The sequence below is a fragment of the Apaloderma vittatum genome, unplaced genomic scaffold (assembly GCF_000703405.1).
Source record: "Apaloderma vittatum isolate BGI_N311 unplaced genomic scaffold, ASM70340v1 scaffold4914, whole genome shotgun sequence".
Classification (NCBI taxonomy): Eukaryota; Metazoa; Chordata; class Aves; order Trogoniformes; family Trogonidae; genus Apaloderma; species Apaloderma vittatum.
In genome coordinates this window covers 1-13,090 of record NW_009710827.1, presented here as the reverse complement: position 1 = coordinate 13,090, position 13,090 = coordinate 1, and the positions used below count along the sequence as shown (strand labels likewise).

At 40.6% G+C, this 13,090-nt stretch overlaps 1 protein-coding gene across 1 annotated transcript; it reads right to left on the bottom strand.

Annotated features, from left to right (window-relative positions):
- Window positions 1-7,691: 7,691 nt before the first annotated feature.
- Window positions 7,692-12,651, bottom strand: SLC30A10 (solute carrier family 30, member 10; the record flags this gene model as incomplete). The annotated part of the gene is made up of 3 exons (XM_009867393.1): window positions 7,692-8,167; window positions 8,904-9,140; window positions 12,568-12,651. Coding segments are annotated over 3 exons (797 nt in total), but the record flags the coding sequence as incomplete, so codon positions are not given.
- Between the last annotated feature and the right edge of the window lie 439 nt (window positions 12,652-13,090).

Below are 13,090 nucleotides of genomic sequence, written 5' to 3'. Positions count from 1 at the left end.
TGTAGTAGCGTTAGATCATCTGTTCAAGCATTTCATGGCCTGTGGCACTTATTGCTCTCCCCAGCCATTCCCGGGCACAGTCCAGAGTCAAGGACCTAATCTCAGTTGGCCATCAGCATGGAGCCACCCTCTTTTGAAGTGGACGGTATTTTATTAGCATAGATGCAGGCTCTTCTATACCAGCTAGTCTCTGTGCCTGGGAGTATTCCCAGGTGTAATTAATTTACTAATATAGAAGTAATCAATAATAGTTCATGATTATTCAAATGCCTGCTATCTCTTTTGGGAAAGATATGTGCTTCTTTCATCAGGCAGCCAATGTCACTTTAGCAGAGACAAGTTCAGCAACAAACCTACAGGGTTTTTCTAGTGACTTCTCTGGAGAGTTGATGGTAAGCATTTTACAATTATGCCTCTTCTTCTCGAATTTTGTAGCAAAATAACTCCCTGCCTGTAAAATACAGCTGGGACTTGACAACAAATTCCATCTTTGGAATCAGAGGGCAAAGCTTATGCCCCTGATGAGACAGAGGCTTACTCATCCCTGCCAAATACCTCATTAACTTCCCTCAACATTTCATTGCGCATCTCCTACTCTCAGTTTTACTGAACATCCACCTTGCCCTAAGCGGAAGATTTGCTAACTTCATCCCAAATATATTCTAAATTTGGCAGGGAGTTTAACTGACCCTTCAACACCCATTTGTGACAACTATTTTTTTCCCACTTCTTACTACAGCTTTAGATCAGAACAGGATCTCCATCAGATCAGAAAGTATTTGCCCTCAGCAGATAGATGTTCTGCACCCATCTGTGGGGAATCCATAGCAGACTCCTAAGATATTCTTACAGAAGGGTGTGGGTGTAAAACCACACATTTGAAAGCCCAGCAAACTGTAATTGCAAATATAATTGTAACTTGAAGGCGTAAACATTTTGCATATGTAAATATTGGATGGGTAAGAAACCATACAGATGGTGGTTTGTTTTTTTCAGAACCTGTTTTTAAAAATGCATCCAGGCCAAACTCATCCTAGTTCTGTGGCTTCTTGGAGGGGTAGGTAAGTATTCAAACAACACCAGCCCTCTAATGTGGAAAATACCGTCTACTCCAGAAGGACCCAGATACGAAATAAAGGAGAAGCCCTTGAATTTCAGGTGCCTTATGCCAGTCTGTGCAGCAGGGAAACTGTTCATCACATGTCAGGATTAAAACTGCATACTCCAGATCTATCAGTCCTTGTTTTTCTTGTCCTAAAACAGTGTTTTTCAGCACTTACTGATCAGAGCATGATTCTACCTCTTTGAAAAGCACTCCCAGGATCACTTGGGCAGTGTCACTGCAACCATTTTGATGTACAGTCAATAACAGTTATGTTAAACCCTCAACATTTATTTTCTGGATTTTTGTGTTTGGGGTTTTTTTAATCTCTTGAGCATATGTATTATTTTGTTTGTCAAGAGTTGCTTTACAGATTTTTCATTTCTGTCTCCCAAAGGCCTAGTTGTCCACCAGCTACAAGCTGAGGAATATCAACAAGGCACATGACTATGGGCAATATATCGGCCAAATCTGAATGGGGTTACTTATGGAGAATTACGCAGTTTCTGCAATTTGGACATATACGAAAGATTAAGAAAAAATAAAAAATAAACAAAAAAAAAAAACCCAGGCACAACTACTACTGCCTTTTTACTGGTCATTATTAACAAAAATGTGTAGGCACATGGACAACTAGAGAATCGGATACAATGGGGTAGGACCCAGGTGGCAGATGACTTGATATTGATGCTAAGGAGAGAAGAATGTATGAGGGCACCTCCAGGACAGTTACTTCAAAAAAAGCCCTTAAAATTGTAGCACTGGGCCTCATCTCATTTCTAACGTGCACGTTCAGGTCACGAAACCCCGAAGCGAGATTCTCAAAGCACTCCTGGGCCTGATGTTACACCTACAGTCAACCTTCTCCATGCGGCAACATCCTCATGCACCAACCTGAAGATAGAGAATCACAGAATGTGAGGGGTTGGAAGTGACCTCCAAAGTTATTCTAGTACAGCCCCTATAGTAGGTCGCACAGGAACGTGTCTAGGTGGGTTTTGAATGTCTCCAGAGAAGGAGACTCCACAACCTCCCTGGGCAGCCTGTGCCAGTGCCCTGTCACCCTCACAGTGAAAAAGTTTTTTCTAATGTTTTTGTGGAACATCCTATGTTCCAGCTTGTATCTGTTGCCCCTTGTCCTGTCATTGGACGTCACTGAAAAGAGCCTGGCTCCGTCCTCCTGACGCTCCCCCTTGACATATTTACAAACATTTATGAGGTCACCCCTCAGCCTCCTCTTCTCCAAGCTAAGGAGACCCAGCTCCTTCAGCCTGTCCTCATAAGGGAGATGTTCCACTCCCTCCATCATCTCTGTGGCTCTGCGCTGGACTCTCTCAAGCAGTTCCCTGTCTCTCTTGAGCTGAGGGGCCCAGAACTGGACACAATATTCCAGATGTGGCCTCACCAGGGCAGAACAGAGGGGCAGGAGGACCTCTCTCGACCTACTAGCTGAAGGCGAAAGAGTTGCTGAGTAGAAGCTAAACACCAAACATGCAGGCAGAACCTCGCAGAGCCAGAAGCCACACAGCACCTGCATCCCGCAAAGAGCCCACCTGGTTGCAGCCAAGATCCTTGTCTGGTCCCCCGGAGTTACGGGCTCTAAACTCACTCCCCCTTTAAGAAACACTAGGCTGCTTGCAGAGGAAAAGCATTTGAGTGTCCGTCCTTTTCTCCCAAAGACAACAAAATTTGCAGCATTAACAATCTCGCACTTTAAGAACAAGCTTTACTCACGCAAATATCTTAAAAGCATCCAAACTGGCACAAGCCCCCTATTATGAACATACATCAAGCTCTTAGCAACAGGTTTATTTAAAAATACACTTTATTTACAAGACATTCAAACTTCATTTTGAAAAAAAATATAGCTGTACATAAAACTTTGAGTAATTTTTCACTAATAGTTAATAAAACCACAGTGAGATTTACAATTCATTGATTTAGCAATCATGGAAATTACATTTTGGCACATTATTTAAATCACAAAATAAACAGAAAAAAGACGGAGGAAACTTTCAAGCAACACAACTCCATAAATGTAACAATCTTATACAGTGATACCCTCATATGAAAGTGTCACTGTTCAAATAAAGTATTTAACATAGAAAGTGCTTCCTCTGTAGAGCAGAGTAAGTAGTACAACCTATAAAAATCTTCATAGCTTTTGAATTGTCTTTTCAGAAATGTCCCTTTTACCTACTTTCCAATCAGATATCCAACCTTTCCCCTGAGGTGTTAATAAATGACTAATGAACCCTACTGATTTCATTATACAGTCTCAGGTTTAGGAACCAACCCTCAAAAAAAGTTAGTTCGGGTGGAGATTTTATAAAGAATTTAAATGTATATAAATATATATATACATATATATATATCTCAGGATGACTACTTCTACACAGATCACAGAACATAAAATAGTCCTTGGAGTAGCTCACATCAAGCCATCCACAGACCTCGGATGATGAACTTCACTTTGGAAAAAACTCGCATGCTGGCATATTCCCTTTGAAGTTCAGAATAAAAGGGAGCATTCGGGACAGTAAGAATTGCATTTGGGTCAGGGAAGGGGAAAGAATACAAAGAAGTAAACAAGGTCAAAATGGGGTTTGCAATGGGGAAGTGTATCACATAGCAAAACCATAAAGTGGGTGAATTTGAATAAGAGTGCAAAAAATTAAAGCAGTGCATAAAAGAGGTATTTCTAAACTGTATTATAGGTACATCATCATGATCAGAAAGCTAGCAAAACCATACTGCTTTTACTGAAGAGACAAAGAATATGAAAAACACTAAGAGGAAAACATGTGGCTTGAAGAACAGAATGAGAAGGGAAACTGAAAACCTGATAAAACAAAGGCAATGCTCCTAAAAATAACATCAGCTATTTTTCTTTACATAGAAGAGCAAAGGCCAGACCTGCATTTAGCGAGTTGCAGAAGAAGCAAAAATTAACAACCAAGCTGTTTGGCACATATGAAAAGGTGACAAAAAATTGATTCACTTTAAGAGAAGGCCCCCGAGTGATGAAGGCCAGTAAATTGCTTTTGCATTCAATGCCATGTTCATTTATTCCAGCTATCACTTTTACTCCAAAAGCTATGTGGCAAGGCTGGCAAATGTTTCGTTGTCATATAGCTAGAGCCCATGTGTAACTGGTTATGGATCAGAGAGGACCACATAAGCTGGACAACCAGCTGGAAGTCACCTGTATTTTAAACAGATTTCCTTTACTACAGTGACAGGGGCAACAACTACAAGAGAACCCAAATGACATACCCATGTAATCACAAGGGACCACTTGAAGAGGACAGAGTAGAACAATCAACCTGCAATCATCAGAAATTTTATATGACTCATTTGGAAGGGGGAAAAAAAAAAAAGCAATTAAGCATAGAGAGGTCAGAAAAGAGATTTTATGACAGTGTAATATGTTATAAAACTGAATTTAGAACAAGGGCCCACAGATATGGGCAAATACTGAAATATACTGTATTTCAAAATGAGGTAAGCTTACTTCAAGAGAATCAGAAGAGATATACCAAGAACTGAAAGGAAACAAGCCAATACAAAGCACACGCTGACTGGAATGGAGTCTTCTACAGAGGTAAAGAGGCGACCCAATACAGCCTAGCTGTGACACACTTAAAGGAGAAAAATACTTTCTTGCAGGACTCTAAGGAAGACAAGGATACTGGGTGAGAAACCTTAGCCAAATACCCCAAAAGCCCCTACCCAGAAATAGCAGGGTTCATCCCATCAATAACACAGCTCTGTTGGTTTTGTTTGCTTAAGTAATAAAGCAAATTTTAAATCTTCTTGTTTTCCAGACATGCAGATTTCTATAACCCCTGGTATTTTTTCTGTTTATTCACAGGCAACAATTACAGTACATTCAGCTAGACATGAAAAAAAGTTTAAGAATGTTACTTCATTGTATTTTCAGGTTACAATATTTTAAAAGCTTAAAAAATAGATAATCATAGTTTTAACAAACACTGGAAGGATAAAGAAAAATATGATCCATTTTGTCAAATGCCCCAATATTACACATACTAGTTTTCTCTAATTCCAGAGTAAACAATACTGCCATTCCATCTTTCAACCATTTAACGAAATGTATACATAAAAAAAAAGAATATTTAAGACACAAATGCATGAAAGGGTGCTTGCATTAGAGGATGTCTGGGAAGCAAGTTCTCCCATAGACTTTGTTATTATTTTGGGAGTTTTCTATTCCAGTTCTCGAAAAACCTATAAATATATTTGTTACTCACATCTAAACCTCGACATTTAAACATCATCATAGATTAAAAAGAGGACAAAAAGAACAGAGGAAAGGGCTGTCTTGCTTTATGCTTTTAAAAGACAAGAGTAATTCTTAAAACGCTTCCTGATTTACATTAATTCGTGCAATAACTGCCAAGCAAGAGACTGCTGCTTCCACCTCTGCTGCTGCCAACAGAATCAGACAGACTGGAGGATCAAGCTTTTTGATTATACTACCACATAGTTTAATTTATATTATACAAACCTGTAATGGAAGGCTATAGAATATATTAATTCACCCAAGAATCTGTTCAAAAGGGATAAATACAAATCTAGAAATATGCTATCAAGACTGCAGTCACTGCTTCAGTAAATACCATTTTCCAAGCAGCAAAATATCCTGCTGTGTGTTTTAATATTCACAGAATCACAGAATGGTTTGGGTTGGAAGGGACTTGGAAGATCATCTAGTTCCAACCCCCGCCACCATGGGCAGGGACACCTCCCACTAGACCAGGTTGCTGAAAGCCCCATCCAGCCTGGCCTTGGACACTTCAGGGAGGGGGATTCCACAACTTCTCTGGGCAACCTGCTGCAGTGTCTCACCACCCTCACAGTGAATAATTCCTTCTTTACCTATAACCTAATTTACCTTCTTTCAGTTTAAAGCCATTACCTCTTGTCCTAACACTATTCATTGACTTAACGCAATTGTTCTTATTAATAAGGGAGGGGGCTGCTTTCAAGCCAGCCTTACAAGGAGGTCCTGGTATCTTCCCAGCCCGGGCAGGAAATCAGTTTGCCCTTTCTGTTAAGGTGTCACTGACATAAAGACACCACTATTTTATAACGGTGTCTCAATGAATAAAATAGCCTGCCCACACCACGCAGACCATTGAAAGGCTGCTTTCGACAGAAAAATGTATTTGAAAGTTTCTGGATCTGATCTGCACAGCCAATGAGGCTAAGCACTACACTCAATGCAGGTTAGGTAGTGGGTCTGCTCTCCTAGAAACCTGGAGAACACACCTAAAACCAGCACTAGTGACAGAGCACATCACCTTGTTTTCCTTAGAGGGCCCTTGCATGCCTTCAAACAGAGTAAGCAGCAAAAAGATAATGGAACTGCTTCAGTAACTACACTTTGAAACACACCTTTGGGCAGGGGAAGGAAGGGCAGGGCAGAGGGGAGGGCTTAAACCTTTAAAACAAACCAACATGAAATAATTAAGACTAAACTAGGAAAAAAAAATCCCTGTATTTTTTTAAAGCTCTCTCTAAGTGATAATACTGAGCATAAAACTTTAAAGGGACTTTCTTAATTAATACTATATTAAATTATGTCTTAATAATAGAACTGCAGAATTTTAACTGTTCATAATCAACACTAATTAGCTTATTTATTCAGCATCAATAATGACAGATACTCAGTGTTGAAGATACTCCAATCATCCGCACAATGAAGAATTAAGACCATGGCTGTTATAACTTCTGTTGTCAGGAGAGAAAAAAAAAATAAGACCGAACTGTACAATCACAACAGTGAACAAGATAAAAGTTAATTGGATGACTGCCTAAATTTCCATTTGCTATTATCAGTACAGACAACATTATTAAGTATTTCTTTGCTTTCATGACAAGAAGTCAGTTTTTTAGCATAGTTATCTGATTAGGCCAGGACTCCAGTACTACTAGTAGAGAAGCAAGACCAGCTTCTGCTCTGTCCCTAGATACAGGAGTCGGTCAAGAGAAAAACGCAAGTCAAAATTCCTGAGTGCTTCCCCACCCTCTTAGATACTCAATTTCATTCACAAATCCCACTGGCCAGAAGCACAAGCATTACTGTTAAACACGAACTGTCTACGCAAAAATGAGTTTTAAGAATCAGTAAAGTGTCTTTACTGAAGTCCTTTATAAATATACAGTACTTCAGCCCAGTACAATCGTTAACTGGCCACCGGGCTTTCAGGAAATGGCTCAACTGCAGCAGAAAAGGCCAGAGTCTCATTCCCAGTGCCACTGGCCATTAACTGCAAGCACCAGTGCAGGCAGCAATACACTCTGTCCACTCCGACAACAGAAATTCACATATAGTTTGGTAAAGAATTGGGTTAGGCTGTATCAGAAAAAATCTTAGATGAATGCAACACCCTTTGTGGAAATACAAATCCTTATTTCAAATACGAGGGGGTTTTAGGTGTATTTTGGTTCACAGCTAAAGCACAGAAATCTTTTCGCCTCACCAACTTCAGCTACAACCACCGATGACCCCCTTCCCAGCCAGGACACATTTGTTCTATGAAAACATTACGCAGAGTAATGCCTAAAGTCGTGTACTGCCCAACTGTGATTTGCTAGCAGACACGTCACAATTTTTCACGTTTTTAACACTATCCTCCGCCAGCGGATGCTCGATGGGGATTTCAATATCGTTTTTACTTGAACCATTGTCTTTAGGCAGTGCAGAAAGGCAATTCTCATTTTTCTCAGTATAGCCATTACTTTTAGCCAGGTGGGGCTCCCGCTGGCTGCAGCATAGCTGAGAGTCACAAGCTTTTGAGATGCAGGGTGAGCTGCACAGTAGCTGGGAGGTCTTGTGGTCAATGTACTCAGGCTGGATGGTCACAGAGTGGATCCCTGCTTCGTGGAAAACCTTCCGAATTTTATAAGAAGCATCTTGGTAATCTTTAGGTGTTTGGCACTTGATATGAAGAGTAGCAATATTCTTCCCACCTGCAAGCTCCCAAACATGCACCTCATGAAGGCTGCTAACCCCTGGAACACGAGCTAGTCTCTCAGCTGGAAAACATAAGAGAAAGGCATTAGAAGCTTTGGTGTACTGGCTAATTACTACTTTTCTCATTAAAAGCACTGTGCGAAATCCCCAAACTATCTTTTTAGAAGAGCTGTACTTAATGAAATACGTCTACTCCAGCTGCCTTCAGTTAAGCCTCCAGATGACCACATGAGCAGGTCACCCTTCCTTTTGGGTTTACCCATTCCTCAGGCTCCCTAATGGTAATTCACCATCTGTTCATAGAAGTAACATCAGAACATCACTTCTTTGGCCAAGACACCACATCTTCTGGCCCCGAGCATGGTGGAATTCCAGAAGTAACAGAGTACCCCACAATTAACCGGTGCAAACAATGTCAGAGAGCTGCAAAATTAACCAACCTTAATGGAAATTTCTAAGCTGTTTCCAAAGCCTTTCAGAAGAAGCCACTGTAGGCTTGGGAAATATTGTAATTCAATGTTGTTTCTTTCACAAACACCCCACACAAAGCATTAACAGCTCAAGATCTGGTATTTTTGATGTATTGTTGGAGTACCACATTCTCAAAATGCATGCTTTAACTAATCCAGAGAGATTTGAGTCATGTTGCTAAGACACAGGCATGTGACTATTTCTCACAGTTCCTTAGAATTTAGAGCTATTACGAGTAAATAATCCAAACAAGTCATTCCAGAAATAACACATACATTGAAATATATCATTGAAATTAATAGCATTTCAACAACAAACTTGACTTACTCAGTAGTTGCATATTAACACCTTTGGGAACCATCTGCAACAAAATAATTGAGGTCTCCTTGATAAGTGGGAATGCAGAAGACAAGATGATGAACACCATAATTATTGTCAGGCTTGGATCGATGTAGCACTGCCAATTACACGGAGCACTCTCCAGAGGAAGCACATGGAAGATTGTAGCAGCAATTACCACAATCACAGATCCAAGTGCATCTCCCATAACATGCAAAAGAACACCTGAAACAAATGGCACAATTTCCATTAGTGGGGTGAGTGGGTGCGGGTTTTTCAGGGGGAGGAGGAGGAGGGGGAGAGCAATTCTGTATCTTTCAAGTCTGTTCTGCTTTACACGAAAGACCCAATATTCCAGGCACTAACATCATAACCAAAGTTTTCAATGACAGCTTTAAGTACAAAACAGCAAGGGAAACACTGACTCTGAACCACAGCTGCTTAAGTGGGATGCATTATTAAACATGTAGGGTATGTGAGCAACTGCAGTCCAACTGCAATGCCATGGCAACATAAAACGTGTTTGCTTAAATGCCTGCAGGTTATTAAGAGATGCTGGCACGTTAGGTCTCAATTCTCCATTAAAAATTGATGACTAAATCTATTCGTTCTTCCCTGGAAACTAAGAGAGCCACAGTCCACCCCCAGCAACAGTTATTCCCCTACACCCGCTTCTGTGATGCTCTCGAAATATAAAAAATCACCAAGTGAATCCTAAGCCCCTTCCTATGGCTCCAAATGCTCTCAAACTCCAAATTTCAGATGAAACTTCATTACTAGTCATATTAAACCTTGTCCCATCAACACTACTAGCCCTCAGACTCCAAAGATAAAAGAAAAAAATCTAGTTTGAGAGTTGGTCATGTGGACACCACAGTTTAATATGTGCCTGCACTACTCTAAATTGAGAGGAGCACTGGGTACCACTTTCTACATTTATAGGTTTGTTTTCACATGAAAGGTAAAGACTCTTGTAATAACAGATTTCTAGCTGCCCTTTCAACTACAATGATGAAAGTAGTCTTTTTGCTATTGTAAAGTTACAATAACCAAAGAACTTCTTTCATCGTCTTTTTTTCTTTTAACTACTTTATGTACGTAATCTTCCCTCTTCCTCTCATTGCCCAAAGACACTCCAGTTTTGTCAGGTTTTGCTGTTCAGACTCAGATTTCATTCCAACCCATGCCTAATTCAAAACATCTCCAAACACATGAAGTCAATTTATTTGTCACTATTTTTTATTCGGAGACTGTGAGAGAATAAAATGGACCATCTCCTTTCAACATCCTTATGACAAGCAGTTTCAAGAGCTTCACCTCCTCTGGGCTGGAGAAGCTGTAAAAGGCTCCCTCTGAAACTCCTTAAGAACACAGCAAAGAATTTTGACTCTCTGGTGATGCTGGACACTGGATTAGACCTAGAGCTGTGCCTGTGCTGCTGTTTCTTGCCAGCTCCATGCATGAGAAACAAAGGCAACAGCCACTGAAGTTTCTCCAAACCACTTGGGTCAGATAAGAAAGTACAAGCTTCCAGCAAGTCCAGCTCTTTCTGCTGAAGTCAGGCGTCTTCTGCCCCATTTGGCAGACTCCCACTGGGGTTTTACTCCTCCTAACAGTGTAGCAGTGTTTCCTTTTCATTTACAAGTAATCCTGATTCAGTATGGGCTATCAGCTACTGCACTAGCAAGGGGGACAGGCAGGATGCAATTGCCAAGGCAACCAGCTAGAGAGCACAGCTTAAAAAGAACAGGAGAATGTTTCAGAAAGTCTTCTTCCGAATAAATAAAAAGCAACTATGTCAGAATTCTGATAAATTATTAATCAAGAATATAGCATTTGAAAAAAAATGCTTATTTTACTTTACCAACATCATTAATATGTATGTCTTGACTAGACATCACATAATGAGGCCTTAGACAGAAATGAAGCCATTTCCCTATTGATCCCCAAAGGCTATGGTTATAAGATACAACTGAAGATAATTTTTTATTAAATAAAGTCAATACAGTAAGACCATAGGCAATGTGTAGCTTCCAAAAGTTTGTATTGAAAAGTCTGCAATACTTTTCATATGCTCAAGTAGTAAAAGGAATAACTTTTTAAAATCAAGGAAGCAGTTCCTCTGACAATCTATTTTGTTCAACCATGTTTTTCAGGGAGGCTCTGATTCTATACTGTATAGAAATTTTTGCCCAGCGATTATGAAATAAGAGTAGCTATCTAACTAACTTCAAAGGAAAAACATAAGATTTTTAATCTGAATTTTAAAAACACGTATCTGTAGCATCAGCTACAGAAGCAAAGAATATTTGAACAGGCAATAAAAATACATTTTGTAAAGATGACATACTAAAGTAGTGCTTCAAGAAAAAATTCTCTGTTTTTAAAATCAAAGACAATAGGTACCTTAAAATAACTGACACACACACAAAAAAATGTTTCCAGCATCATTATGCCTAAGCACTGTCATTCAGGCAAGTAAAGCTTTCTGTAAAATACACTCATTGATTTCTTACTCTCCTCGCCTCCATCCCTGAAAGCCAGTTTGCTTTTCCTGCACCAATAAGCTTACGAATACAATGCCCTAATATCCAGTGACATCAGTCTCTAGACATTAAGAAAAGTGTTGTGACTCGAGCATACGGTTTGATTTCTGAAGTTTCCCCTTACAAACACATCTGTGAAACTCTGAAAAAACTTTTAAAAGACAGTTAGATTGGACACACACCAAAAAAAACCCACAAACCCAGGTGCCTGGCTGCCATGTCAACTTCCTAAAGTGAATTCATGTGATGCCAACTGACACGACTTTGGAGGACTATCAGATGTTGACAGTGGCCATAAGAAGCCTGAAACTGCCATTCTGTCTCAGCTTACTGACAGTCCTTTCCTTGGGGACAATCTCAAAGATAACTGCTTTTGCCTGCTAACTCTGCTCAGAATAGGTATGTAAACGCGCGTGCATACCAACACCTACAGAGAGAGGAAGAGAGAGGAAGAGAGAGACTTGGTTAATTTATACCTAAAAGTAGCTATCCTGTTTCACTCCACAGATATGCAGACACCTGGAAAATTACAAAGAAGAGCTGATCCCGTCACAGAGTCTCTCAGGGATAGGTTCATAGTTCAAGGACTTGGAAAAACACTGTGCTGAAGCACCAGTTACAGCACGTTTTCCCTCATGCTGACAACAGAACATTATCAACCTCACGATTTAAAGAAATTCTGTCTTCTGCCCAAAAGCATTTGAAAGTTGAAAACTGCTCGACTATTACAGCAGCGAAACTCAAGAGAAGCGCCTCACAGCTACTTGCTCCACCTTCCTGCGAGGCCCCTAGGGACTTGAGCTTCATGTAACAGGCTTTGCCTCCTTTCCAAAAAGTTCAGCCGCACTCTTCTAAAACATTAAAATGAAAATGTGAGCACGCTCAGAGCCAAATCAGCATTGCACTATTTTTGTTACTGCCTCTGCTACATCACACAACCCAAACCTTTCTGCTAAAGATAACTGGGTCCATGTAGACAGAAGAGTCCTGTCATTTTGGTCCCTTTCTAACCGATGTCGGGGGGAGCGAATAACTAAAAACATGAAATGGAAATGAGAAAGTGTTTGAAGTTAGTATAATATTATCAGTATACTCCCGTGCTGTACCTCTGATGTTCAAGGCTGCAGACTTTTTCTCTTTTTTCTTCCCAGACCCCTCTTCAGGGCTTTTTTGGTCATTTGGTGAATCACCTGCATTCAAAGAAGAAACGCTGTGTTGTGTATAAGTTCTACAAACAGAAAAAACATCAACCTTCTCTCAAAACCAACTTATTTCAAAGATGACAAGAAGAAGAAGACAAAAAAAAAGAAACCGAAAACAAACAACCCCGAACATTTTCCATGCAGCTCTCTGAGCAACACCTCCTTCCCCCATCGCAAGGGGACGCCCGGGGTAAAGTACAAGGTGAAAGAGGCGACCAGCGCCTGAGCAATTTCCCGGGGCCCACGAGTGGGTTTGGGGCTCAGAAAGGACCCAGAGGACGGGTCCAGCAGCTCAGCGGGTTCCAGGGACGAACGGGTGGGACAGAGGAGGTGGGGAGGGATGGGGAAGGGTGCGAGGGATGGGGAAAGGCGCGAGGGGAAGGCAAAACGGCGAGGATGCAGCCGAAAGGCACCTGCTTCATCAGCC